This window comes from Dryobates pubescens, chromosome 30 (assembly GCF_014839835.1).
Source record: "Dryobates pubescens isolate bDryPub1 chromosome 30, bDryPub1.pri, whole genome shotgun sequence".
Classification (NCBI taxonomy): domain Eukaryota; kingdom Metazoa; phylum Chordata; class Aves; order Piciformes; family Picidae; genus Dryobates; species Dryobates pubescens.
Genome location: NC_071641.1, coordinates 9638623 through 9664749, shown reverse-complemented (window position 1 = coordinate 9664749; position 26127 = coordinate 9638623). Strand labels below are relative to the sequence as shown.

General features: G+C 59.0%; 1 protein-coding gene across 1 annotated transcript in view; it reads left to right on the top strand.

Moving 5' to 3' along the window:
- TUBGCP2 (tubulin gamma complex associated protein 2) overlaps positions 1–25704 on the top strand; it is a 47157-nt gene extending 21453 nt beyond the window's left edge. Inside the window, exons 11-17 of the mRNA XM_054174738.1 lie at positions 147–319; positions 5395–5523; positions 7802–7922; positions 10379–10522; positions 11470–11598; positions 12938–13101; positions 25479–25704. Coding sequence (XP_054030713.1) covers positions 147–319; positions 5395–5523; positions 7802–7922; positions 10379–10522; positions 11470–11598; positions 12938–13101; positions 25479–25584 — 966 coding nt within the window. The 3' untranslated portion in view covers positions 25585–25704. The remainder of the gene's footprint in view (positions 1–146; positions 320–5394; positions 5524–7801; positions 7923–10378; positions 10523–11469; positions 11599–12937; positions 13102–25478) is intronic.
- Positions 25705–26127: the final 423 nt, after the last annotated feature.

Below are 26127 nucleotides of genomic sequence, written 5' to 3'. Positions count from 1 at the left end.
GACCCCTCCCCAGCTTTGTTGCCCTTCTCTGGACACCTTCCAGCATCTCAACATCTCTCTTAACCTCAGGGGCCCAGAAGTGGACACAGGATTCAAGGTGTGAGTCTCCTGTGGCTTTGTCATGTCTCCTGCTCTGCCTTTTCCAGATTGACTTGATGCCCCATGACCTCATAACACAGCTCCTGAGAGTGCTGGCCATAGAAACCAAGCAGGAGAAGGCCATCATCAGTGCAGACCCCACAGAGCTCACTCTCAGTGGCCTGGAAGCATTCTCCTTTGACTATATTGTGAAGTGGCCTCTCTCCCTTATCATCAACAGGTAAAGAACCAGGACAAAACAAAAGGGCACAGGATTTAGCCTGGGGTGGGAGCAGCTCCAGAGAGCAGAGAGAAGCTTTAGCCTGGGGTGGGAGCAGCTCCAGAGGGAAGCTTTAGCCTGGGCTGGGAGCAGCTCCAGAGGGAAGCTTTAGCCTGGGCTGGGAGCAGCTCCAGAGGGAAGCTTTAGCCTGGGCTGGGAGCAGCTCCAGAGGGAAGCTTTAGCCTGGGCTGGGAGCAGCTCCAGAGGGAAGCTTTAGCCTGGGCTGGGAGCAGCTCCAGAGGGAAGCTTTAGCCTGGGCTGGGAGCAGCTGCAGAGAGCAGCTTCAGCCTGGGCTGGGAGCAGCTCCAGAGAGCAGCTTCAGCCTGGGCTGGGAGCAGCTCCAGAGGGAAGCTTTAGCCTGGGCTGGGAGCAGCTCCAGAGAGCAGCTTCAGCCTGGGCTGGGAGCAGCTGCAGAGAGCAGCTTCAGCCTGGGCTGGGAGCAGCTCCAGAGGGAAGCTTCAGCCCGGGCCGGGAGCAGCTCCAGAGAGCAGCTTCAGCCCGGGCCGGGAGCAGCTGCAGAGAGCAGCTTCAGCCTGGGCTGGGAGCAGTTCCAGAGAGCAGCTTCAGCCTGGGCTGGGAGCAGCTGCAGAGAGCAGCTTCACCCCGGGCTGGGAGCAGCTGCAGAGAGCAGCTTCAGCCCGGGCTGGGAGCAGCTCCAGAGAGCAGCTTCAGCCTGGGCTGGGAGCAGCTGCAGAGAGCAGCTTCAGCCTGGGCTGGGAGCAGCTCCAGAGAGCAGCTTCAGCCCGGGCTGGGAGCAGCTGCAGAGAGCAGCTTCAGCCTGGGCTGGGAGCAGCTCCAGAGGGAAGCTTTAGCCTGGGCTGGGAGCAGCTCCAGAGAGAAGCTTCAGCCTGGGCTGGGAGCAGCTCCAGAGAGAAGCTGCAGCCCGGGCTGGGAGCAGCTCCAGAGAGAAGCTTCAGCCCGGGCTGGGAGCAGCTGCAGAGAGCAGCTTCAGCCCGGGCTGGGAGCAGCTCCAGAGAGCAGCTTCAGCCTGGGCTGGGAGCAGCTCCAGAGAGAAGCTTCAGCCTGGGCTGGGAGCAGCTCCAGAGAGCAGCTTCAGCCTGGGCTGGGAGCAGCTGCAGAGAGAAGCTTCAGCCTGGGCTGGGAGCAGCTGCAGAGAGAAGCTTCAGCCTGGGCTGGGAGCAGCTGCAGAGAGAAGCTTCAGCCTGGGCTGGGAGCAGCTGCAGAGAGAAGCTTCAGCCTGGGCTGGGAGCAGCTGCAGGGAGCAGAGTTCTGGAGAGCCTGTGTGGTTAAATGCTGTTGGAAGTTATTGAGTGGCAGGGAAGGCTGTGGGGCTGTTGAGCACTGTTTGCTCCACTTGGAGGCTTTGGAATAAGGATTTGATTGCTATGGAATAGCTTCTCTGCTATGGAGACAGGCTGAGACAGGAAGGCTCTGGAGGGGCTGGAAGGGGTCCAGAGAAGGGCCAGGAGGAGGAGCAGAGGGCTGGAGCTGCTCTGCTCTGCAGACAGCCTGAGAGAGTTGGGCTTGTGCAGGCTGCAGAGGAGAAGGCTCCCAGGAGAGCTTCTGGTGGCCTGCCAGGAGCTGCAGGGGGCTGCAAGCAAGCTGGGGAGGGACTTTGGGAGGGGGTGAGGGAGGGATAGGACTGGGGGGGATGGAGCCAAAGGAGAAGTGGGGAGCTTGAGATTGGCTGTGAGGAAGAAGTTGTTGGCCAGGAGGGTGGTGAGAGCCTGGCCCAGGTTGCCCAGGGAGGTGGTGGAAGCCTCCTGCCTGGAGGTGTTTGCAGCCAGGCTGGAGGTGGCTGTGAGCAACCTGCTGCAGTGTGAGGTGTCCCTGCCCATGGCAGGGGTTGGCACTGGCTGAGCCTTGAGCTCCCTTCCAGCCCTGCCAGCTCTGGGAGTCTGATTTGTCTCTTCAGTGGCACTGCCCTGCCCCTGCCCAAGACTGGCATGCCTGGGCTGTCTAGCTTCCATGTGAAATGGTGGGGAGGCAAAGGTCCCAGGAGGCTGTCTCAGCCTGGTCCCTGCTTTTCCATTTGTGGCTTCCTGAGGCCTCTCTCCTGAGGCTTGGGAACTCCAGCACCGGTGGAACGTGGGGAGCAGACATAATTCCCTTGCTGGCATCCCTGGTGGCAGGCAGCTGCTGGAATTGCTGCAGCAGGCTGGCTGGCATCTGATTTATGAGGGGATGAAGGTTTCATTTGGTTTTCCCTGCAAGGATTTCCCCCTTGTTTCCCTGGAGGGGAGCTGTCAGCCCTGCTGCTGTGGGCACGTGGGAGGAGCAGCAGCACAGCAAGAGGAGGACAGACTTCTTCTCATGCCATATCCAGGCCCTGTGGACCCCAGCAGAGCTGGCAGGCTTGCTGGGATGTGCTCCAAACAGACCTTAGACAACAAAAGCTGCCCTGTGTGTATTTGTTTCCCCAGCTCCCTTAGAGTCATAGGGGTGGGTTGGGAAGGAGCCTTAAAGCTCAGCTAGTCCAACCCCTCTGGCAGTGAGCAGAGACACCTTCAGCTGGAGCAGGTTGCTCAGAGTCTCATCCAGCTTGACCTGAGATGTTTCCAGGGAGTGGAGCAGCTCCCACCTCTCTGGGCAGCCTAAGCTGACCACCCTGACTGTAAATCACTTTCTTCCCTGAGTATCACCCCATGCCCTCTCTCCACCTCCTCTTCTGCTGTCCCCAGGCTCCTCACCTAGGAGGCTGCCAGCCCAGCAACCATCGGCTCCAGGCTGGGCTCTCCCAGCTGCAGTCCTGCTGGGCACATTGTGGGGTGACACTGCAGGGCTGGAGGCAGCTCTGACCTCCAGCTGCCTGTGCAGGAGCTGGGCATGGAGATCAGCTGCCTGCTTTAGCAGGGGCAGGTGCTTAGTGGGGAGCCAGAAGGTGTTTTGCAGCCTCGCAGCCCCCATCCCATCCCATCCCATCCCATCCCATCCCATCCCATCCCATCCCATCCCAGGCAGCTCCTAAGTGGGGAGTGAATTGAGAGCCAGGAGCTGTTTTGCAGCCTGGGAGCCCCTTTCCCCCTTCCTTCCTCCCCCCTTCCTTCCTTCCTTCCTTCCCCCCCTTCCTTCCTTCCTTCCCCCCCTTCCTTCCTTCCTTCCCCCCCTTCCTTCCTTCCTTCCTTCCCCCCCTTCCTTCCTTCCTTCCTTCCCCCTTCCTTCCTTCCTTCCCCCTTCCTTCCTTCCTTCCCCCTTCCTTCCTTCCCCCTCCCTTCCTTCCTTCCCCCTCCCTTCCTTCCTTCCCCCTCCCTTCCTTCCTTCCCCCTCCCTTCCTTCCTTCCCCCTCCCTTCCTTCCTTCCCCCTCCCTTCCTTCCTTCCCCCTCCCTCCCTTCCTTCCCCCTCCCTCCCTTCCTTCCCCCTCCCTCCCTTCCTTCCCCCTCCCTCCCTTCCTTCCCCCTCCCTCCCTTCCTTCCCCCTCCCTCCCTTCCTTCCCCCTCCCTCCCTTCCTTCCCCCTCCCTCCCTTCCTTCCCCCTCCCTCCCTTCCTTCCCCCTCCCTCCCTTCCTTCCCCCTCCCTCCCTTCCTTCCCCCTCCCTCCCTTCCTTCCCCCTCCCTCCCTTCCTTCCCCCTCCCTCCCTTCCTTCCCCCTCCCTCCCTTCCTTCCCCCTCCCTCCCTTCCTTCCCCCTCCCTCCCTTCCTTCCCCCTCCCTCCCTTCCTTCCCCCTCCCTCCCTTCCTTCCCCCTCCCTCCCTTCCTTCCCCCTCCCTCCCTTCCTTCCCCCTCCCTCCCTTCCTTCCCCCTCCCTCCCTTCCTTCCCCCTCCCTCCCTTCCTTCCCCCTCCCTCCCTTCCTTCCCCCTCCCTCCCTTCCTTCCCCCTCCCTCCCTTCCTTCCCCCTCCCTCCCTTCCTTCCCCCTCCCTCCCTTCCTTCCCCCTCCCTCCCTTCCTTCCCCCTCCCTCCCTTCCTTCCCCCTCCCTCCCTTCCTTCCCCCTCCCTCCCTTCCTTCCCCCTCCCTCCCTTCCTTCCCCCTCCCTCCCTTCCTTCCCCCTCCCTACCTTCCTTCATTCCCCCTCCCTTACTTCCTTCCCCCTCCCTTCCTTCCTTCCCCCTCCCTTCCTTCCTTCCCCCTCCCTTCCTTCCTTCCCCCTCCCTTCCTTCCTTCCCCCTCAATGCCTGGTGGGGTGATGTAGAGCCAGGCTGACCACAGCTCCCTGGGAGTTTCCAGATCTGTGTTCTCTCCCTAGAGCTGAACTCTGGCTGTGTCTCTGTGCTGGTCTGCAGGCTGTGGGAAGCAGAGGCTGTGCTCAGCCTTGCTCCCTCTCTGCACAGCCCCTTGCTGCCATTCCCTGCACCCATTCCTGGTGTCTGTCAGAGGAGAAGCCAGGCAGGGGAGGGAGGGGGAGGGTGTTGGACCAGAGGTCCCTTCCCACCCCTGGCACTCTGTGAAGAGGGTGACAGCTGCTGAGTTGTTGACTGCCAGCAGCTAGCTGCCAGCCTTCTCTGATGCCATGGTGCCTGTGGCCTGCTGTCTGCTTCCTCTCTCAGCTCTGAGGGCAGCCCTGGCAGTGGAAGTGCTGCTTGGTGCCTGGTACAGCTTGGTACAGCTTTCACGAGCTGCATCGCTTGGAGCTCTGGAGGCACTCAAGGCAGACCTGAATCCAGTCCCTGCAGCTATAAATAAGCTTCCCCATCTGCTGCTGGCAGTGTGTGGCTGGCAGGGTGCTGCTGCCTGGAGCTTTTGCTTGCAGCCTGGTTGGGTTGTTTTTAACCTCCTGGAGCTGAAGGCTCCGAGCGCTCAGAGCGGCCCCGGCGCGGTGGCCGCACGACCACGGCCTTGCAGCCCCTCTTCTGCCAGCAGCAGCTCTGTGGTGAGGTGCACTTCTGCAGGGGGCTGGAGGGGAATGGGAGGAGGTGGCTGGCAGGAAGCAGGGAGGAGGGAGAAATCTTTGGGGTGGTTCACAAGTGTGATTAATTTCTTTCTCTCTGTCGGCTGGGTGCAGATCCGAGGGCGTGAGGAACATGCTGTGTGAGGTCTCTTTCTCTCTCTCTCTCTCTCTCTGCCTTGGAGCAGCCTCAAACCTTCACAGCTCAGCCTGTCAATCAGCACAGGCCTTCATGGGGCTCCTTTCTTTCCAGGAAAGCCCTGACCAGGTACCAGATGCTGTTCAGACACATGTTCTATTGCAAGCACGTGGAGAGGCAGCTGTGCAACGTTTGGATCAGCAACAAGGCAGCCAAGCAGTTCTCCCTGCACTCAGCTAAGTGGTAATGGCCTTTGGGGGTTGGGTTTTTTGGTGGGGGGGGCTGGGTCAGATGTTTGCCTTCTGGGTAGCTAGGTAGGGCATGGAATACATAGAATATACATAGAATACATAGAATAAACCAGGTTGGAAGAGACCTTCAAGATCATCACATCCAATCCAACACCACCCAAACAACTAACCCACGGCACCAAGCACCCCATCAAGTCTCCTCCTGAACACCTTCAATGATGGGGACTCCACCACCTCCCCAGGCAGCCCATTCCAATGGGCAATCACTCTCTCTGTATAGAACTTCTTCCTAACATCCAACCTCAACCTCCCCTGGCACAGCCTGAGACTGTGTCCTCTTGTTCTGGTGCTGGCTGCCTGGGAGAAGAGACCAACCCCCACCTGGCTACAATCTCCCTTCAGGTAGTTGTAGAGAGCAATAAGGTCACCCCTGAGTCTCCTCTTCTCCAGGCTAAGCAACCCCAGCTCCCTCAGCCTCTCCTCATAGGGCTTGTGTTCCAAACCCCTCACCAACTTTGTTGCTCTTCTCTGGACACCTTCCAGCAAGTCAACCTCCTTCCTAAACTGAGGGGCCCAGAACTGGACACAGGACTCAAGGTGCAGCCTAACCAGTGCAGTGTACAGGGGCAGAATGACCTCCCTGCTCCTGCTGGCCACACTCTTCCTGATGCAGGCCAGGATGCCCTTGGCCCTCTTAGCTGCCTGGGCACACTGCAGGCTCATGTTCAGTCTACCGTCGGCCAGCACCCCCAGGTCCCTCTCTGCCTGACTGCTCTCAGCCACTCTGACCCCAGTCTGTAGCTCTGCCTGGGGTTGCTGTGGCCAATGTGCAGCACCTGGCACTTGAATGTGTTCAATCTCCTGCCCTTGGCCTCTGCCCATCTGCCCAGCCTGTCCAGGTCCCTCTGCAGAGCCTCTCTACCCTCCAGCAGATCAACTCCTGCCCCCAGCTTGGTGTCAGCTGCAGATTTACTGCTGATGGACTCAATGCCCTCATCCAGATCATCAATGAAGATGTTAAATGGAGCAGAGCATTCAAGTTCTTAGAGGCTGGGAGAGGCCAAAACAGAAGAGGTCAGGTTTCAGCAGGGGGTCTGCTCAGTAGTCTGTGTGCTGCTTGGCTTCTTCCACTTTGTCAGCAGGAAGGCTTGAGGAGGAAGAGATGCCCTTCAGGGTTAGCTCACAGAATCATTCAGGTTGGAAAAGACCCCTGGGATCACCCAGCCCAACCACTGACCCTGCTCTGCCAGGGCTTGAAAGCTCTTCTCTGAAGGCAAGAATTCTGTGATTCTGTTCAGCATTTGGATCTCCACATAAAAATTGCCTCAGTGTTGAATTATTGTTGGTGCTGCTCACAGAATCAAGCAGGTTGGAAAAGGCCTCAGAGATCATCCAGCCCAATCTGTCACCCAACACCTCCTGACAACTAAACCATGGCTCCAAGTGCCACATCCAAGCCCCTCCTGAACACCTCCAGGGATGGGGACTCCACCACCTCCCTGGGCAGCACTTCCCAAAGGCCAGTCACTCTCTCTGGGAAGAACTTTCTCCTCACCTCCAGCCTAAATCTCCCCTGGCACAGCTTGAGACTGTGTCCTCTTGTTCTGGGTGCCTGGGAGAAGAGACCAACCCCCACCTGGCTACAACCTCCCTTCAGGGAGTTGGAGAGAGCAAGAAGGTCTCCCCTGAGCCTCCTCTTCTCCAGGCTAAGCAACCCCAGCTCCCTCAGCCTCTCCTCACAGGGCTGTGCCCCAGACCCCTCCCCAGCTTTGTTGCCCTTCTCTGGACACCTTCCAGCAGCTCAACCTCTTTCCTAACCTGAGGAGCCCAGAGCTGGACACAGGACTCAAGGTGTGGCCTGAGCAGTGCTGGGCACAGGGCACAAGGACTTCCCTGCTGCTGCTGGCCACACTCTTCCTGCTGCAGGCCAGGATGCCCTTGGCCTTCTTGGCCCCCTGGGCACACTGCTGGCTCCTGTTCAGCTGCTGCTGTTGAACCCAAGCCAAATCCTCTGAGGGTTTGTCCAGGCTGTGTCAGGCTCAAGCCCCTTGGCTCCGGGACGTGAGGGGAAAGCCCCTTTGAGCGGGCAGTAAGCAATGCCAGGTGGCTCCTCTATCCCACCCCTCCCAACCTCTCACACTGCAGCACAGGGAGCTTGCTAGGGCAGGAATATTTAGCTCCCCTTGCCTGTGCCAGGCTGGTGAGAGTGTTCTGGGTGGCATTTGGTAGGTGTGAGCTGTGTGGGTGTGATTCCCCCCTCCCCCCCCCAGGTTTGCCGGCGCCTTCACGCTGCGGCAGCGGATGCTCAACTTCGTGCAGAACATCCAGTACTACATGATGTTTGAGGTGATGGAGCCCACCTGGCACATCCTGGAGAAGAACCTCAAGCTGGTGAGTGCCTGCCCTCCAGCAGAAGGTGGGGTGGAAGGCTGAAGTTGACAGGTTTAAGAGGAAGGGGGGGGGAAAAAAGAGAGCAAACTAAGCGCCTCCCTCCTGGCCTTGCCTGCAGCTGACAGAAGCTCTGCTGCAGGCCCTCTGGGAGCTGTTCTTACTGCCCTGCAAAGGCTCCTGCTGGTCTGCATCATCTCTCTGCTTTCAGCAGGTTGAGAGAGGTGATTCTCCCCCTCTGCACTGCTCTCCTGAGCTGGGGCAGGCCAGTCCCAGGCACCGATACAGGCTGGGCAGGCACTTTGCAGGTGCTCGGTCTGCAGCTCCTCTATCAGTAAGTTCATTCAGGGCTTTGGCATTGCTGAAGCCACCTCTGGACACAGGGGCTGCTCTGAAGGCTCCACTAGCCAAGAGAGACCTCCATGAACTGGCCTGAGCCCAGGGCAGAGCAATGGAGGTGGTGGGGTGTGCACACACCCTGCTCTGAGAGGCAGTGAAAGCTCCACAGGCACTGCCACCAGCTGCTGCAGGGGAAACCTGGAGTGAGACAGACTCTGTGACCCTTCTCAAAGGAGTTGAAGGAAGCACTCCACACAGCATGGGATGGGATAGGAAAGTGGAAATGGAAGTGCAGACAGGCTGGAGGGAAGGGATGACATCCAGAGGCACCTGGGCAGGCTGCAGAGCTGGGCCCAAGCCAAGCTCAGGAGGCTCAACAAGAGCAAGGGCAAGGTCCTGCAGCTGGCTCAGGGCAATCCCAGGCACCAATCCAGGCTGGGCAGGGACTGGCTGGAGAGCAGCCCTGCAGGAAAGGCCTTGGGGGTGCTGGGGGAGGAGAAGCTCAGCAGGAGCCAGCAGGGAGCACTTGCAGCCCAGAGAGCCAAGCAGAGCCTGGGCTGCAGCAAGAGAAGTGTGGCCAGCAGGGCCAGGGAGGGGATTCTGCCCCTCTGCTCCACTCTGCTGAGACCACAGCTGGAGCTCTGTGCTGGAGCCCCCAGCACAGGAAGGCTCTGGAGGTGTCAGGGCTAGGACTGTGAGCATCTCTATGTACTCTTGGCCAAGCCTTCTGAACAAGCATAGATCATCTGGGATCTTGGACCTCTAAGATCATTGAGCCCAACCCCACCATGGCTACCAAACCATTGCCCCAGGTGCCATGGCCACACCTTTCTAGAACACCTCCAGGCATGGGGACTCCACCACCTCCTTGAGCAGCCTCTGCCAATCCCTCACCACTCTTGCAGAAAAGGAATTTTTCCTCCTTTCCAACCTGATCCTCCCCTGGCACAGTTTCAGGCCATTGCCTCTCCTTCCCTGAGACTAGGGAGAAGAGACCAGCCCCCAGCTCACTGCAGGCTCCTCTCAGGAGCTGTGGAGAGCCATGTGAGGTTCCTGGGTGGTCTGAGAGAAGCATTCTTGTTCCTTTACTCCTGTTGCAAGCTTAGGTTTGCCAGACAGGCTCTCAGTTTGCTTTGCTTGCATGGAGACCCCTCAGCAGGTGCTCCTGTCCAGGGCTCTTCCATCCTGATTTCAGCAGCACGTTCTTTCTTTCAGTCTCTGAAGGGAAGTCATCCTCCTAGGACCCTGATTCCAAGTGTCCCAGAAGGGAATGCTCAGCACAGAGGGCTCATGGCCTGCAATGTCAGCAGCCTCTGTGCAGAAGAGACAATCTCAGACCTCTATAGAGCAGCCCAGTGAAGGAGGACCTGGGAGTGCTGGGGGGCAGCAAGTTCTGCAGGGCACAGCAATGTGCCCTGGGGGCCAAGAAGGCCAAGGGGCTCCTGGGCTGCACTCAGCAGAGTGTGGCCAGCAGAGCCAGGGAGCTTCTCCTCCCCCTCTGCTCTGCCCTGCTGAGGCCCCAGCTGCAATCTTGCAGCCAGCTCTGGGCTCCCCAGCTCAGGAGGGACAGGGATCTGCTGGGGAGAGGCCAAGGGAGGGCTGCAAGGATGCTGAAGGGCCTGGAGCACTGCTGCTGAGCAGAGGCTGAGAGCCCTGGGGCTGCTGAGTGTGGAGAGGAGAAGGCTGAGAGGGATCTGAGCAATGTCTCTCAAGAGCTGAGGGCTGGGGGTCAGGCAGGAAGGGCCAGGGCCAGGCTCTGCTCACTGTGCCCTGCCACAGGCCAAGGGGCAAGGGATGGAAAGTGCAGGCCAGGAGGTTGCAGCTCAGCATGAGGAGGAACTTCTTGCCTGGGAGGCTCCCAGAGGCCTGGAGCAGGCTGCCCAGAGAGGTTGTGGAGTCTCCTTCTGTGGAGCCTTTGCAGCCCTGTCTGGATGTGTTCCTGTGTGCCCTGTGCTGGGTTCTCTGCTCCTGCTCTGGCAGGGGCTGGGACTGGAAGCTCTTCAGAGCTCCCTCCCATCCTGGGGCCCTGTGATGCCTGGGAGGTCTCTGCTGGAGGCCAAGCTCTGGGTGAGAGCTTTGGTCCTGCTTCTGTGTTTCACTGCGGCGCTGTCCCCTCGCAGGCCTCTAACATTGATGATGTCCTGAGCCACCACACAAGCTTCCTGGACAACTGCTTGAAGGACTGCATGCTCACCAACCCAGAGCTGCTCAAGATCTTCTCCAAGCTGATGTCTGTCTGTGTCATGTTCACAAACTGCATGCAGGTAAGTGCTGCCTGCCAGCTGCTGTGGCAGCTCCTGGCTTTATCTCAACCACTCTTGTCCTCCATGCACGGGGAGGAACCTCTGTCCTTTCCTCTCCCACTGCTCAGACCCTCAGCCTTTCTCCCAGATGGTTTCTGTGGCTCTTGCCTCCACAGAATTCTCCATGCTCTTCTTTTTCAGTGTTGGAGTCAGCTTGGCCTGCAGCACAGTTTGGGGTGGAACTTGCAGGGCTCTGTTGGGGTTTTTTGGGGTCAGGCAAGGACTGCTGGCTGGTCCCATGGAGACACACTCTGGCCAGCACCTCAGGGAGCTCCAGGCTTTAAAAATCCAACCCCACACCTTCCTTTGGGTTCAGGGAGCTTTTGGTGTTAGCATCATAACTGAAGGGCCAGGAGGAGGAGCAGAGGGCTGGAGCTGCTCTGCTGGGAGGAAACACTAAGAGTGTTGGGGCTGTTCAGTCTGGAGAAGGCTCCCAGGAGACCTTCTTGTAGCCTTCCAGGATCTGCAAGGAGCTCCAGGCAAGCTGGGGAGGGACTTTGGTGGGGGTGAGGGAGGGATAGGACTGGGGGGGATGGAGCCAAAGTAGAAGTGGGGAGCTTGAGATTGGCTGTGAGGAAGAAGTTGTTGCCCAGGAGGGTGGTGAGAGCCTGGCCCAGGTTGCCCAGGGAGGTGGTGGAAGCCTCCTGCCTGGAGGTGTTTGCAGCCAGGCTGGAGGTGGCTGTGAGCAACCTGCTGCGGTGTGAGGTGTCCCTGCCCATGGCAGGGGGCTGGGACTGGATGGTCCTTGAGGTGCCTTCCAGCCCTGCCAGCTCTGTGAAGTCTCCAAGTCTGCCTTTCATGGGAGCTAAGCAGCTGCAGGGCCAGCACACTTTGCCAGCCTCATGCTATGCCATGGTTCTAAAAATGGGATTTTAACCATTTCCCCACTCCTCCTCTGCCCCTCCCAGAGGTTCACTCAGAGCATGAAGCTGGATGATGAGATGGAGAGGCTCACCCTGGAGCATGGAACCATGCTGGGCCCACCCACGGAGCAGGAGCGTGCCCAGGAGATGATGAAGAAGAAGCTGACCCACAAGGTGGGACATGGGGTGGGCAGATGGGCCCTTGCCTCTCTGAATGCTGCCTGGTTTGCATGCTGCTCAGGCTGCCTGTCCTACTGTGTCCAGTTCTGCAGCCCCCAGCACAGGAAGGGACTTGGGGAGGGACTTGGGAGGGGGTGAGGGAGGGACAGGACTGGGGGGCATGGAGCAAAAGGAGAAGTGGGGAGCTTGAGATTGGCTGTGAGGAAGAATTTGCAGGCAGTGCTACAGGCTGGGGGCAGAGTGGCTGAGAGCAGCCAGGCAGAGAGGGACCTGGGGGTGCTGATTGATAGTAGGCTGAACAGGAGCCTGCAGTGTGCCCAGGGGGCCAAGAAGGCCAAGGGCATCCTGGCCTGCAGCAGGCAGAGTGTGGCCAGCAGCAGCAGGGAAGTCCTTGTGCCCTGTGCTCAGCACTGCTTAGGCCACACCTTGAGTCCTGTGTCCAGCTCTGTGCTCCTCAGGTTAGGAAAGAGGTTGAGCTGCTGGAAGGTGTCCAGGGAAGGGCAACAAAGCTGGGGAGGGGTCTGGGGCACAGCCCTGTGAGGAGAGGCTGAGGGAGCTGGGGTTGCTTAGCCTGGAGAAGAGGAGGCTCAGGGGAGACCTTCTTGCTCTCTGCAACTCCCTGCAGGGAGGTTGTAGCCAGGTGGGGGTTGGTCTCTTCTCCCAGGCCCCCAGCACCAGAACAAGAGGACACAGTCTCAAGCTGTGCCAGGGGAGGTTTAGGCTGGAGGTGAGGAGAAAGTTCTTCACTGAGAGAGTTGTTAGCCCTTGGGATGTGCTGCCCAGGGAGGTGGTGGAGTCCCCATGCCTGGAGGTGTTCAGGAGGGGCTTGGATGTGGCACTTGGAGCCATGGTTTAGTTGTCAGGAGGTGTTAGGTATTAGGCCATAGGTTGGACCTGATGATCTCTGAGGTCTTTTCCAACCTTATTGATTCTAGGATTCCCCTCTCTAGAGGCACAGGTGCTAAGGGGTTTGTTTGGCAGGCTCTGTGCTTAGCAGGCTGCCTCCTGCCCTGCTGAAAGCCCTTCCCTGGCACACAGCTGGCAGAGAGCCCAGAGGTTACACCCTGCCTTAGGCCACACTTTTAGCCTCCTGGCTTTTCCTCCTGCTCCCAAAAGGATACCAGCAGCATGGACTTGAGGCTGACTCTGCTGGCATCTGCTCTGGGTTGGCCCAGCAAGGTTTGTAGCTACCAAGGGCCTTGCAAGCTGCTTTGAAAGGGCTTTTCTGTGGTGGTTCAGCAGCTGTTAAAGAGTCCTGAGCAGGGTGGAAAGCAGGGAGGGGATAATTAGCAGCCCTCTGGGGCCCCTCTTGACTCTTTGTGCTGCTTGATAGCTTTTAGCAGAGCATGCAGACAGCCTCCACCTGACCTCTGGCTTCGAAGCCACCATCAACAAGTTTGACAGCAATTTCTCCACCCATCTCTTGGACCTGCTGGACAAACTGAGTGTCTACAGCACCAATGACTGTGAGCACAGCATGCTCAACATCATCTACAGGTGAGCCAGTGGGTTGGGGTGGTTTGGCTTTTTTGTCCTCTGGGAATTCTCCATCTCTGGGGTTGCAATTTGGAGCTCAGGAGGAAGAATCACTCCTCAGTGCCCCTGGTTAGGGCTGTCTGCTCCATCTGAAAGCACAAGAGATCACAGAATGCTCTGGGCTTGGAAGGGAGCTCCAGAGCTCAGCCAGTCCAACCCCCTGCACTGAGCAGGGACATCCTCCACTGGATCAGGTTGCCCAGAGCCCTGGCCAGCCTCCCCTGGAATAGCTCCAGGCATGGAGCCTCAACCACCTCCCTGGGCAGCCTGCTGCAGTGTTCCAGCAGCCTCCTGGGGCACAACTTGTTCCTCACATCCAATCTCAATCTGCTCTGCTCTGCTTTGAAGCCATTGCCCCTGCTCCTGTCCCTGCAGGCCTTTGGCAACAGTCTCTCTGCAGCCTTCCTGGAGCCCTCTTCAGGTCCTGGCAGGCTGCTCTGAGGTCTCCCTGGAGCCTTCTCTTCTCCAGGCTGCTGTTTCCTCTCAGAGTGCAGAGGAACTGGAATTATGTGCAGAGCCACCATGTACACAGAAGAAGAGGAGTAAGAGGCTGAGGGGAGACCTCATTGCTCTCTACAGCTCCTTGAAAGGAGGTTGTGGAGAGGTTGGTGCTGGTCTCTTCTCACAGGAAGGCCTTATTGTGACCTTCCAGACCTGCCTGTGGCCCTCCCAGACCTGGCTGTGGCCTTCCAGTCTCTGAAGGGGGCTACAAGGAAGCTGGGGAGGGTCAGTGTTGGATTCTAACCCAAGGCTTGAAGCCCTCCCCCCACATGCCTTTGAGTGGGGTGAAATGGGTCTGTTCATGCTGGGAATGGGCTGCAAATGTTCTTTCATGGGGAGAAGCTGCTTGCAGAGTGAAGGTGAGAAATCCAAGCTAAAGGTTTGCCTTAGGTGGCTGTCTTCTTGTAAGTTCCTATTCTGCATGCATCTGTTTTGTGTTGTGGCCTCAGCCATGCTCAGCAGCTTACTAGAGAGCAGAACTGGCTCCAGGAATACCTGGAGCAGGAGGGGAGGTCAGCAGATCTACCTTTTGGCTGCTAAGTTGACAACCTCTGGATTTCCTTTCCAGTCAAGGCCTGTTTGGAATGATGATGAACACCTTGTCCTTGCTGTAGAGGTCAGACCTGGTGGTGCTGCTGGGCTGGATCTGTGTCACAGAGAGAGGTAGCTTGGAGGTGCTTCTAGCTTTGGTCATGCTCATAGGAGCCTTAGCCCCAGGTGAGCACACAGAATCATTCAGTGCTTTGGGTTGGAAGGCACAGGACCACAGGATGTTTGTTAGGGGCTGGAAGGGACCTCTGGAGAGCTTCCAGTGCAATTCCCTGTCAGAGCAGGAGCAGAGAACCCAGCACAGGGCACACAGGAACACATCCAGACAGGGCTGCAAAGGCTCCACAGAAGGAGACTCCACAACCTCTCTGGGCAGCCTGCTCCAGGCCTCTGGGAGCCTCCCAGGCAAGAAGTTCCTCCTCATGCTGAGCTGCAACCTCCTGGCCTGCACTTTCCATCCCTTGCCCCTTGGCCTATGGCAGGGCACAGTGAGCAGAGCCTGGCCCTGGCCCTTCCTGCCTGACCCCCAGCCCTCAGCTCTTGAGAGACATTGCTCAGATCCCTCTCAGCCTTCTCCTCTCCACACTCAGCAGCCCCAGGGCTCTCAGCCTCTGCTCAGCAGCAGTGCTCCAGGCCCTTCAGCATCCTTGCAGCCCTCCCTTGGCCTCTCCCCAGCAGATCCCTGTCCCTCCTGAGCTGGGGAGCCCAGAGCTGGCTGCAAGATTGCAGCTGGGGCCTCAGCAGGGCAGAGCAGAGGGGGAGGAGAAGCTCCCTGGCTCTGCTGGCCACACTCTGCTGAGTGCAGCCCAGGAGCCCCTTGGCCTTCTTGGCCCCCAGGGCACATTGCTGTGCCCTGCAGAACTTGCTGCCCCCCAGCACTCCCAGGTGCTTCTCCTTGGGGCTGCTCTCCAGCAGATCACCTTAAAGATCATCCAGTTCCAAGCCCTGCCATGGGCAGGGACATCTCCTACTAGCCCAGGTTCCTCCAGGCCTCATCCAACTTGGCTTTGAAACCTCTACATCTTCTCTGGCCACCCTCTTTCAGTGCCTCACCACTTAGCAGGCTGCAGGCTGGAGCTGCTGAGCTGAGGCATGCATTTGGCTACACAACAAGAAGGCAAGCAAGGGGCAGGAGGTGGCCTCACTTCATGCAAAGAGCCCAGAACTCTGGAGACCTTTCTTCACCCAGGAGACCTTCATGGCAGCTACCTCCACGATCCAACCACTTGGACATCATTGTAGGTCTCACAGGACATGGCCAACCCAGTGCTGAAGGTGAAGTTTTCTGCTCTTTTAATAGGAGAGCATCAGGACTCCAGTCCTTGAGACCTGCAGAGCCTGTGTGGGGATTGGCCCTGCTCAGTCCAAGGCTGGAGCTGGTTCACAGCTAACTCAAGAAGTCAGTGTCAAGTTCTAGAGGAGTCTTGCAACAGCAGAAGTCCTGCAGCCTTTATCCCATCTGATAGCAGGTGCTGGGGGAAGGCCTTTCCTGGCACAAGCTCAGGGGATCATGGAATGGCTTAGGTTGGAAGGGACCTTAGAGATCCTCTACTCCAACCTCCCCACCACGGGCAGGGATGCCTCTCAGCTAGACCCAGCTGCTCAAAGCCTCATCCAACCTGGCCTTGACCCCCCCCCCAGGCAGGAGGCTTCCACATCTCTGGCCAGCCTGTGCCAGAGTCTCACCACCCTGGTAGTGAAGAACTTCTTCCTAAGGTCCACTCTGACCCTGCTCTGCCTCAGCTTCAAACCATTTCCCCTTGCCCTGTCTCCAGACACCCTCAGGAAAAGTCTCTGTGCAGCCTTCCTGCAGGATCCCTTCAGGTACTGGAAGGCAGCTCTGAGGTGCCCCTGGAGCCTTCTCCTCTCCAGGCTGCACAGCCCCAACTCTCCCAGCCTGGCCCCACAGGGGAGCTTCTGCAGCCTCTGCTCATCTTGTTGGCCTCCTGAACCCACTCCAAGAGTTCCAGGTCCTTCTTGGGGCCCCAGAGCTGAACACAGCACTGCAGGCAGGCTCTGAGCCCTTTGCCACTTGGTATTTCCATGCCCCAGTGAAGGTCTTTGGCAACCTGGATAATTCTATTCCATTCCATTCTGTTGAAGGGCTGAAGAAACTGGATCTTGATGCCAGTAGTGCCCCACTTTGCACTGTGTGGGACCACATGAGTCTTGACAGCATCACAGAATGCCAGGGGCTGGAAGGGACCTCCAGAGCTCAGCCAGTCCAACCCCCTGCCAGGGCAGGGGCACCCAGGGCAGCTCACACAGCAACTCATCCAGGGGGGGTTGGAATCTCTCCACAGAGGGAGACTCCACAACCCCCCTGGGCAGCCTGCTCCAGGCCTCTGGCACCCTCACAGGGGAAAACTTCTCCCTCCTCTTTCCATGCAACTTCCTCTGCCTCAGCTTCCAGCACTGCCCCTTGTGCTGGCACTGGGCAGCAGGGTGTTGGGTGCAGCTGGACCTTCTTGCTGCCAAAGCAGAGGTCCCCATTTCCCTGCCTGCATGTTAAGCAGTAAAAGTCTTTGTGCTTCTACAGGCTGCTGAGCAGCATTTGAAAGGGTGGAAAGCCCCAGGATGAATGCCCAGATGTGACAGTCAGCTCTCATTCACTCTGTGGAGGTTATTGGATTGAGTCCTGGGCTCTATGGCAACAAGGAACCCAAGAGCACAGATGGTTGCCATCTGAAATCACATCTCTGACAGAGAGATGGCAAAGTTTCTAGGGCATCCCAGCCTTTTCTCATCAGTGATAGCTGCTTTGCAAGGCTGGCAGTCACCATGGAACAGGTAGACAGCAAAATACCCCTTTGAGTCATCACTCTGCTCCTGGGCCTTGATTTCATTGAGCCTGCTCAGTATTGCTTCAGTTTACTGAGGAGCTGAGGCACCACATTGGTGTTTGTTGCCCTCAAAATCCAGAAGGGTGGAGACCCAGAGGGGTTCCTCCAAAGCAGGGAAGGTCAACCCCTCAAAGCAGAGAGATGGAGACCCAGAGAGGTTCCTCCAAAGCAGGGAAGGTCAACCCCACAAAGCAGAGAGATGGAGACCCAGAGGGGTTCCTCCAAAGCAGGGAAGGTCAACCCCACAAAGCAGAGAGATGGAGACCCAGAGGGGTTCCTCCAAAGCAGGGAAGGTCAACCCCAGCTGCTGACAGATCTCGATTGTGCTGCAGTCCTGCTTAGGAGCCTTGGCTCCATCAGGAGCAGTGCTGCCCAGGGGCTGGCAATCCCTTGTCACCCCCAGGAGGGACATGGAGAAGAATTACAGCCTAGAGAATGTTGTCAGGAGAATGACTTCATTCCAGATGCTCAGAAACCTGTCCTGTGAAGAGTTCTTAGCACTCATGAGAGATCCTTCCTTTACCACATATAGAACGCTGTGCTGCCAGCCAGAGCTGGGCAGGGAGCAAGGCAATGAAAGCCACCAAGGGCAAGGGCAGGGTCTGGCAGCTGGGGAAGAAGAAGCCCAGGCAGCAGGAGAGGTTGGGCACTGAGCTGCTGGAGAGCAGGGAAGGGCACAAGGAGCTGGGGGTGCTGGGGGATGGGAGGCTGAGCAGGAGCCAGCAATGAGCTGTGGTGGCCAAGAAGGCCAAGGGCCTCCTGGGCTGCATGAGAAGGGCTGTGGGGAGGAGGTGAGAGAGGTTCTGCTGCCCCTCTGCTCTGCCCTGCTGAGGCCACAGCTGGAATCTTGTGTCCAGCTCTGGGCCCCTCAGGTCAGGAAGGAGCTCAGGGAAGTGCTTGAGAGAGTCCATGGCAGAGGCACAGAGCTGCTGCAGGCAGGGGAAGCTCTTCCTCAGGAGCAGAGCCTGAGGGAGCTGAGGGCTCTGGAGCTTGCAGAGGAGGAGCCTGAGAGGTGAGCTCCTTGCTGGGGCTCAAGCTGTGCAGGGGCAGTGCCCAGAGGCTGGAGCCAGGCTCTGCTGGGTGCTGCCCAGTGCCAGCACAAGGGGCAGTGCTGGAAGCTGAGGCAGAGGAAGTTGCATGGACAGAGGAGGGAGAAGTTTTCCCCTGTGAGGGTGCCAGAGGCCTGGAGCAGGCTGCCCAGGGGGGTTGTGGAGTCTCCCCCTGTGGAGAGATTCCAACCCCCCCTGGATGTGTTGCTGTGTGAGCAGCCCTGGGTGCCCCTGCTCTGGCAGGGGGTTGGACTGGGTGAGCTCTGGAGCTCCCTTCCAGCCCCTCACCCTCTGTGACTCTGTGTGGAGCAGACCACACTGCCTGAGCTTAGAGCGTGAGCACCCCGGATGTGTGGGGTGACACAGATCTCCAGTGGAGAAATGTTCCAGCCACAAAGCAACAAACTGAAGAGTCAGCAGAGTTTGGGGAAGCAGCACAACAGTTCTCAGGGGATAGTTATCTGAGATCATTTAATGCTCAAAGTGAAGGGGGGAACAAAACCATCCACCCAAAACCAAGCAACAAAACCACACAGCTGAAGGCTGGAGTAAAGCACCTTTAGAACTGGAGCAGGTCCTCAAAGCAAGGCTGGAGCTGAGTGCTGGCCTTGCAGTTCAGTCAGAGCTTGGTACCCATGTGTTTGCTTGAGGGCACAGAGGGCACTGGCAGCAGGTTTGCTGCTGGCACCAACCTGGCAGCAGTGGTGACAGCCCTCAGGCTGTGCTGCCAGCCAGAGCTGGGCAGGCTGAGAGCTGGGCAGGAAGCAAGGCAATGAAAGCCACCAAGGGCAAGGGCAGGGTCTGGCAGCTGGGGAAGAAGAAGCCCAGGCAGCAGGAGAGGTTGGGCACTGAGCTGCTGGAGAGCAGGGAAGGGGACAAGGAGCTGGGGGTGCTGGGGGGTGGGAGGCTGAGCAGGAGCCAGCAATGAGCTGTGGTGGCCAAGAAGGCCAAGGGCCTCCTGGGCTGCATGAGAAGGGCTGTGGGGAGGAGGTGAGAGAGGTTCTGCTGCCCCTCTGCTCTGCCCTGCTGAGGCCACAGCTGGAATCTTGTGTCCAGCTCTGGGCCCCTCAGGTCAGGAAGGAGCTCAGGGAAGTGCTTCAGAGAGTCCATGGCAGAGGCACAGAGCTGCTGCGGGCAGTGGAACAGCTCCTGGGAGGCCAGGCTGAGGCAGCTGGGGCTGGGAGCTGGGAGCAGAGCAGCCTGAGGGCTGCCCTCAGGGCTGGGGCTAAAGATGTGCAGGGCTGGAGCCAGGCTCTGCTCAGGGCTGGCCAAGGACAGCACAAGGGGCACTGGGGGCAAGCTGGAGCAGAGGAGGTGCCAGGGGAAGAGGAGGGAAACCTTTGTCCCTGTGAGGCTGCTGGGGGCCTGGAGCAGGCTGCCCAGAGAGGTTGTGGAGTCTCCTGGGGTGGAGAGCTTCCAACCCCCCCTGGCTGTGCTCTGTGTGCCCTGCCCTGGCAGGGGGGTTGGGCTGGGGGGGTCTCTGGGGGTCCCTGGGGTTCTGTGATGCTGAGATACTTGCAGCTTCTGGCTGCTGTGAGGTGGAGCAGGCCCCAGGACCAGCAGCCGTGTCCTAGGTGTTGTGACCCAGCTGCTGATGGGCTCCTAGAGGAAAGCCTTTCTGTTTGTTTGTTTGTTTCTCCCCAGCCCCCATCCTGTTGGAATCTGAAGAGTTTCCTTCCTGCAGCAGTTGCCACAAGCCTGTGAATCACACCAAAGTTACTCTCTCTCTCTCTCTCCCCTCTCTGAGAGGAGGCTGCTGCAGTGCTCAGGCACTGGGCACAATATTTGGAGTGTGGTGTTGCTTAACAGCCTTTACCCAAACGCCAACAAATTGTTCCCTGACATTTTTTTCTTTGGTTGCCTGCAGAAAATAGAGCCCTGACAGATGGGCTGGAGCTGATGCTCTCTCCTGGCTGACAGCAGCTTCCAGCTAACTCTCCCTGGTCCATCTAGGGTTGTGCCAGGGGAGCCTGCCACTGGGGCAGGCACGTTTCACGGCCTCACAGAACCTTAGGGGTGGGAAGGAACCTCCAGAGATGCTCCACTCCAACCCCCCCTGCCAGGGCAGGGTCACCCAGGGCCTGGGCACTGCAGCAGCCTCCTCTCAGAGAGGGCAGAGAGAGGGAGAGAGTAACTTTGGTGTGGTTCACAGGCTTGTGGCAGCTGCTGCAGGCTTTCCTCTAGGAGCCCATCAGCAGCTGGCTCACAACACCTAGGACACGGCTGCTGGTCCTGGGGCCTGCTCCACCTCACAGCAGCCAGGAGCTGCAAGTATCACAGCATCACAGAACCCCAGGGACCCCCAGAGATCCCCCAGCCCAACCCCCCTGCCAGGGCAGGGCACACAGAGCACAGCCAGGGGGGGTTGGAAGCTCTCCACCCCAGGAGACTCCACAACCTCTCTGGGCAGCCTGCTCCAGGCCCCCAGCAGCCTCCCAGGGACAAAGGTTTCCCTCCTCTTCCCCTGGCACCTCCTCTGCTCCAGCTTGCCCCCAGTGCCCCTTGTGCTGTCCTTGGCCAGCCCTGAGCAGAGCCTGGCTCCAGCCCTGCACATCTTTAGCCCCAGCCCTGAGGGCAGCCCTCAGGCTGCTCTGCTCCCAGCTCCCAGCCCCAGCTGCCTCAGCCTGGCCTCCAGGAGCTGTTCCACTGCCTGCAGCAGCTCTGTGCCTCTGCCATGGACTCTCTCAAGCACTTCCCTGAGCTCCTTCTTGACCTGAGGGGCCCAGAGCTGGACACAAGATTCCAGCTGTGGCCTCAGCAGGGCAGAGCAGAGGGGCAGCAGAACCTCTCTCACCTCCTCCCCACAGCCCTTCTCATGCAGCCCAGGAGGCCCTTGGCCTTCTTGGCCACCACAGCTCATTGCTGGCTCCTGCTCAGCCTCCCATCCCCCAGCACCCCCAGCTCCTTGTCCCCTTCCCTGCTCTCCAGCAGCTCAGTGCCCAACCTCTCCTGCTGCCTGGGCTTCTTCTTCCCCAGCTGCCAGACCCTGCCCTTGCCCTTGGTGGCTTTCATTGCCTTGCTCCCTGCCCAGCTCTCAGCCTGCCCAGCTCTGGCTGGCAGCACAGCCTGAGGGCTGTCACCACTGCTGCCAGGTTGGTGCCAGCAGCAAACCTGCTGCCAGTGCCCTCTGTGCCCTCAGCCAGGTCACTGAGGAGCAGATTGCAGAGCTCTGGTCCCAGGGCTGAGGCCTGAGGGACTCCACTGGACACAGGCCTCCAGCCAGGCTCTGTTCCACTGACCACAGCTCTCTGACTTCTGTCCTTCAGGCAGCTCCCATCCACCTCCCTGCCCAGCCCCCAGAGCACACTGCCTGCCTGCAGCTGGGAGGATGCTGTGGGAGCTGCCAGGGTGCTTTCAATTTGCTAAGCACCCAGGAAAAGACTCAGCCCCTTGCCAGTTTCTGTGTGATGTAGGGACAGCTGCAGTGGTGAGGAGAGAAAGATCAACACTTGCAGTTCATGTTCTTAAGAGCTGCAGAGGTCTGCCTGAGGAAGGTGCCAGCAGGTGTGGAGCTGGGGGACTTTGTGGCATCCTTTTGGACTGCCAGGGTGACAGGATGGTGACCCTCTGTGATGGTGCCTGCCCTGGAGAGGCTTTGGAAGTGGTCCTGGCTTAACATCTTCTTGTCCTCTCGAAGCCTGGCTCTGGGTGAAGCACACAGGTGTTGGCAAGGAGGTGGTGGTGGTGGTGGCACCCACAGCACTCTGTGGTGTTACAGTGAATAAGGAGGTGGATGTCACACTGGGGGCCAGGGGTGGTGAGCAGTGCTACTAAGGAGTGGAGGGAAGTGGCCAGGAAGGTGCCACTGAGGAGCTCTCCCCCCTGGCACCTTGTCCTCCATTGGCACAGCTCCAGTGCTGAGGGTCAAGCTGTGGCTCTGGAGAAGAAGCCCTTAGGCCAGAGAAGGGCCAGGAGGAGGAGCAGAGGGCTGGAGCTGCTCTGCTCTGGAGACAGCCTGAGAGAGTTGGGCTTGTGCAGGCTGGAGAGGAGAAGGCTCCCAGGAGAGCTTCTGGTGGCCTGCCAGGAGCTGCAGGGGGCTGCAAGCAAGCTGGGGAGGGACTTGGGAGGGGGTGAGGGAAGGATAGGACTGGGGGGGCTGGAGCCAAAGGAGAAGTGGGGAGCTTGAGATTGGCTGTGAGGAAGAAGTTGTTGGCCAGGAGGGTGGTGAGAGCCTGGCACAGGCTGCCCAGGAGGTGGTGGAAGCCTCCTGCCTGGAGGTGTTTGCAGCCAGGCTGGAGGTGGCTGTGAGCAACCTGCTGCAGTGTGAGGTGTCCCTGCCCATGGCAGGGGGTTGGCACTGGCTGAGCCTTGAGGCTGTTGTCAGGGGACAAGCACAGAAGATGTGTCACCAGCAGCCCCTGTGGCACAGCACAGACATTTCTTGTCCTCTGAACCAGCTGCTGTGGCTGCCATGCCTGGGCAGTCCTGTGCAGGGCTGGCAGCTCCAGGCCTCACTGTGGTGTGGCCACATTTCAGCTGATGCCTTGGGAGAGGTTCCTTCTGCAGGGCCATTGGTGGGTAGGAGCAAGGCCCTCAGTAGAGGGGGCAGAGGGAGTGTGGCCACTTGTGCTGTGGCACAAACCCTTTTGCTACCCAGGCCAGTGCCACCCTCTTCTTCCTGCAGCAAGTCTTGCTTCACTGCCCTCATTTCCACCAGCTCTGTCCTTAAGTTCATCTGACCCTACCCAAGAGCTTCTCAACCCCAGGCAACACTTCAGGCCTGGAAAAAGAGTTCCTGGAAAGCTGCCCAGCAGGAAAGGCCCTGGGGGTGCTGGGTGGCAGCAGCTGGAGAGGAGGCAGCAGTGGCCAGGGGGGCAAGAAGGGCAGCAGCAGCCTGGCCTGCAGCAGCAATGGTGTGGGCAGCAGGAGCAGGGCAGGGCTTGTGCCCTGGGCTGGGCACTGGGGAGGCCACAGCTTGAGTGCTGCCTTCAGCTCTGGGCCCTCCCTGCCAGAAGGAGCTTGAGGGCTGGAGCAGGGCCAGAGAAGGGCAAGAGAGCTGGGGAAGGGTCTGGAGCAGAGGGCTGGGGAGGAGCAGCTGAGGGAGCTGGGGGTGTGGAGTGTGGAGCAGAGGAGGCTGAGGGAGACCTCCTTGCTCTCTGCAGCTGCTGAGAGGAGGCTGCAGCCAGCTGGGGGCTGGGCTCTGCTCCCTGGTAACCAGTGATAGGACAAGAGGAAATGGCCTCAAGTTGCCCCAGGGCAGGTTTAGGTTGGAGATCAGAGGAAACTTCTTCCCTGGAAGGGCTCTCAAGCCCTGGCCCAGGCTGCCCAGGGAGGTGGCTGAATCCCCATCCCTGGAGGTGTTTCAAAGCCACAGAGCTGTGGTGCTGAGGGCCAAGGCTTAGCCCCAGCCTGGGCAGAGTCAGAGTGGTTGGAGTGGATGCTCTGGAAGGGCTTCCCCCAACCCAAACAGTTCTAGGAACCAACCAAGCTGCTGGAGGCAGCCAAGGTGAAGGCACAGGGAAGAGCCAAACCTGAAACACCCACTGGGGATGCAATTCCTTGCTCCAGCCTCCCCACCCCAGCTCTGGCCCTCACAGAGCACTCAGCATCACCCATGGCATAGGTAGAGAAGGGTTGGACTGGATGCTCTGACTGGATGCTTCCCAACCCAAAGGCCTCCACAACTCTGTTTGCAGCTCCCCTTGCTGCCTGGGAGTGCCTGCAGGAGCAGGAGCTTGTGTGGCTGCTCTTGGGCAGGGTTGAGTGAGCAGCCTGCTGGAGCACAGGTTAGGCCACACCTTGAGTCCTGTGTCCAGCTCTGGGCCCCTCAGGTTAAGAGAGATGTTGAGCTGCTGGAAGGTGTCCAGAGAAGGGCAACAAAGCTGGGGAGGGGTCTGGGGCACAGCCCTGTGAGGAGAGGCTGAGGGAGCTGGGGTTGCTTAGCCTGCAGAAGAGGAGGCTCAGGGGAGACCTTCTTGCTCTCTGCAACTCCCTGCAGGGAGGTTGTAGCCAGGTGGGGGTTGGTCTCTTCTCCCAGGCACCCACAGTCTCACAGTATCACCAAGGTTGGAAGAGACCCCAAGGATCATCAAGTCCAACCTGTCACCACAGACCTCATGACTAGACCATGGCACCAAGTGCCACATCCAATCCCCTCTTGAACACCTCCAGGGATGGGGACTCCACCACCTCCCTGGGCAGCACATCCCAATGATGAATGACTCAGTGAAGAACTTTCTCCTCACCTCGAGTCTAAACATCCCCTGGCACAGGTTGAGACTGTGTCCTCTTGTTCTGGGTCTGGGTGCCTGGGAGAAGAGACCAAGCCCCACCTGGCTACAACCTCCCTTCAGGTAGTTGTAGAGGGCAATGAGGTCACCCCTGAGCCTCCTCTTCTGCAGGCTAAGCAACCCCAGCTCCCTCAGCCTCTCCTCACAGGGCTGTGCTCAAGGCCTCTCCCCAGCCTTGTTGCCCTTCTCTGGACACCTTCAAGTCTCTCAATGTCCTTCTTAAACTGAGGGGCCCAGAACTGGACACAGGACTCAAGGTGTGGCCTAAGCAGTGCTGAGCACAGGGCACAATGACCTCCCTGCTGCTGCTGGCCACACTCTTCCTGATGCAGGCCAGGATGCCATTGGCCCTCTTGGCCCCCTGGGCACACTGCTGGCTCATGTTCAGGCAGCTGTCAATCAGCACCCCCAGGTCCCTCTCTGTTTGGCAGCTCTCAGCCACTCTGACCCCAGCCTGTAGCTCTGCCTGGGGTTGTTGTGGCCAAAGTGCAGCCCCTGGCACTGGGACTTGTTGAATGCCATCCTGTTGGCCTCTGCCCATCTGTCCAGTGGGTCGAGGTCTCTCTGCAGAGCCCTTCTGGCCTCTAACTGACCAACATCTGCTCCCAGCTTGGTGTCATCTGCAAACTTGCTGATGGCTGACTCAATGCCCTCATCCAGATCATCAATGAAGATAATGAACAGGCTGGGGCCCAGCACTGATCCCTGGGGCACACCACTGGTGCCTGGCTGCCAGCTGGCTGTGGCACCATTCACCACCACTCTCTGGGCTCAGCCTCCAGCCACTTCCTAACCCAGCTCAGAGAGCTGCTGTCCAAGCCACAAGCTGACACTTAGCAGTTTAATGCACCAGCACCAGAACAAGAGGACACAGTCTCAAGCTGTGCCAGGGGAGGTTCAGGCTGGATGTGAGGAAGAAATTCTTGCCAGAGAGAGCGATTGGCCCTTGGGATGTGCTGCCCAGGGCGGTGGCGGAGTCCCCATGCCTGCGGGTGTTCACAAAGCGCCCGGTAGAGGCACTCAGTGCCATGGTTTAGTTGATTAGCTGGTGCTTTGGGAGGGGGGCAGGTTGGGCTTGGTGATCTCTGAGGCCTGTTCCAGCCTGGCTGAGTCTGTCTCAAGCATTTCAGTGGCCAAGCTGGGGGCTGTGTTTTCCTCCCTGCCAGGTTGGACTTCAACGGCTTCTACACGGAGCGCCTGGAGCACATGTCCGCCGAGCGCAGCCAGAAGGCAGCTCCCTCCCTGCCCTGCCTGCCTGTGCCTGCCCAGTGAAACCCCCCCTGCCCCTCCACCCCAGCTGCCACCTCTTCTGCACCAGCAGCCACTCAGTGGGAGCCAACTCTCAGCCCTCCCTGCGAGCTGGAAGCCAAGCAGCCGGAGAGCCTCCCGACCCACGGGGCGCAGGTTTTCCTCTCCCGAGATGCTCTTGTGAAGGGCCTTGGGGTTGGTGGTTGGCTTGGCTTGGGTTTGGCTTTTTTACTACATTGCAAAAGTGTGGATTTTTTGGGTTGTAAAATAAATGGAAACCCTCCCCCCCCCCAAACTAAACAACCTCCCTCCCCCCCCCAAAGCCTGGGGTGCTGTGGTCTGTTCAGAGAGCTCAGGGGGTAGGTCGGTCCCGGAGGGGAGCAGATGTTGCTTGTCTGGCTCAGGGGCTGTGCAGCAGAGCTCTGGGAGCAGAGCCTAGCTGGGAGGTGGCTGGAACAAAGCTGAGCAGCTGCTCTAACTGATGGGGTGGAGGTCTGGAGCTGCTGAGCAGCAAGATGATGCTTTGTGCTATGTTGGCTGAGTCCTTGGTAGAGGACTTTCAGGGGA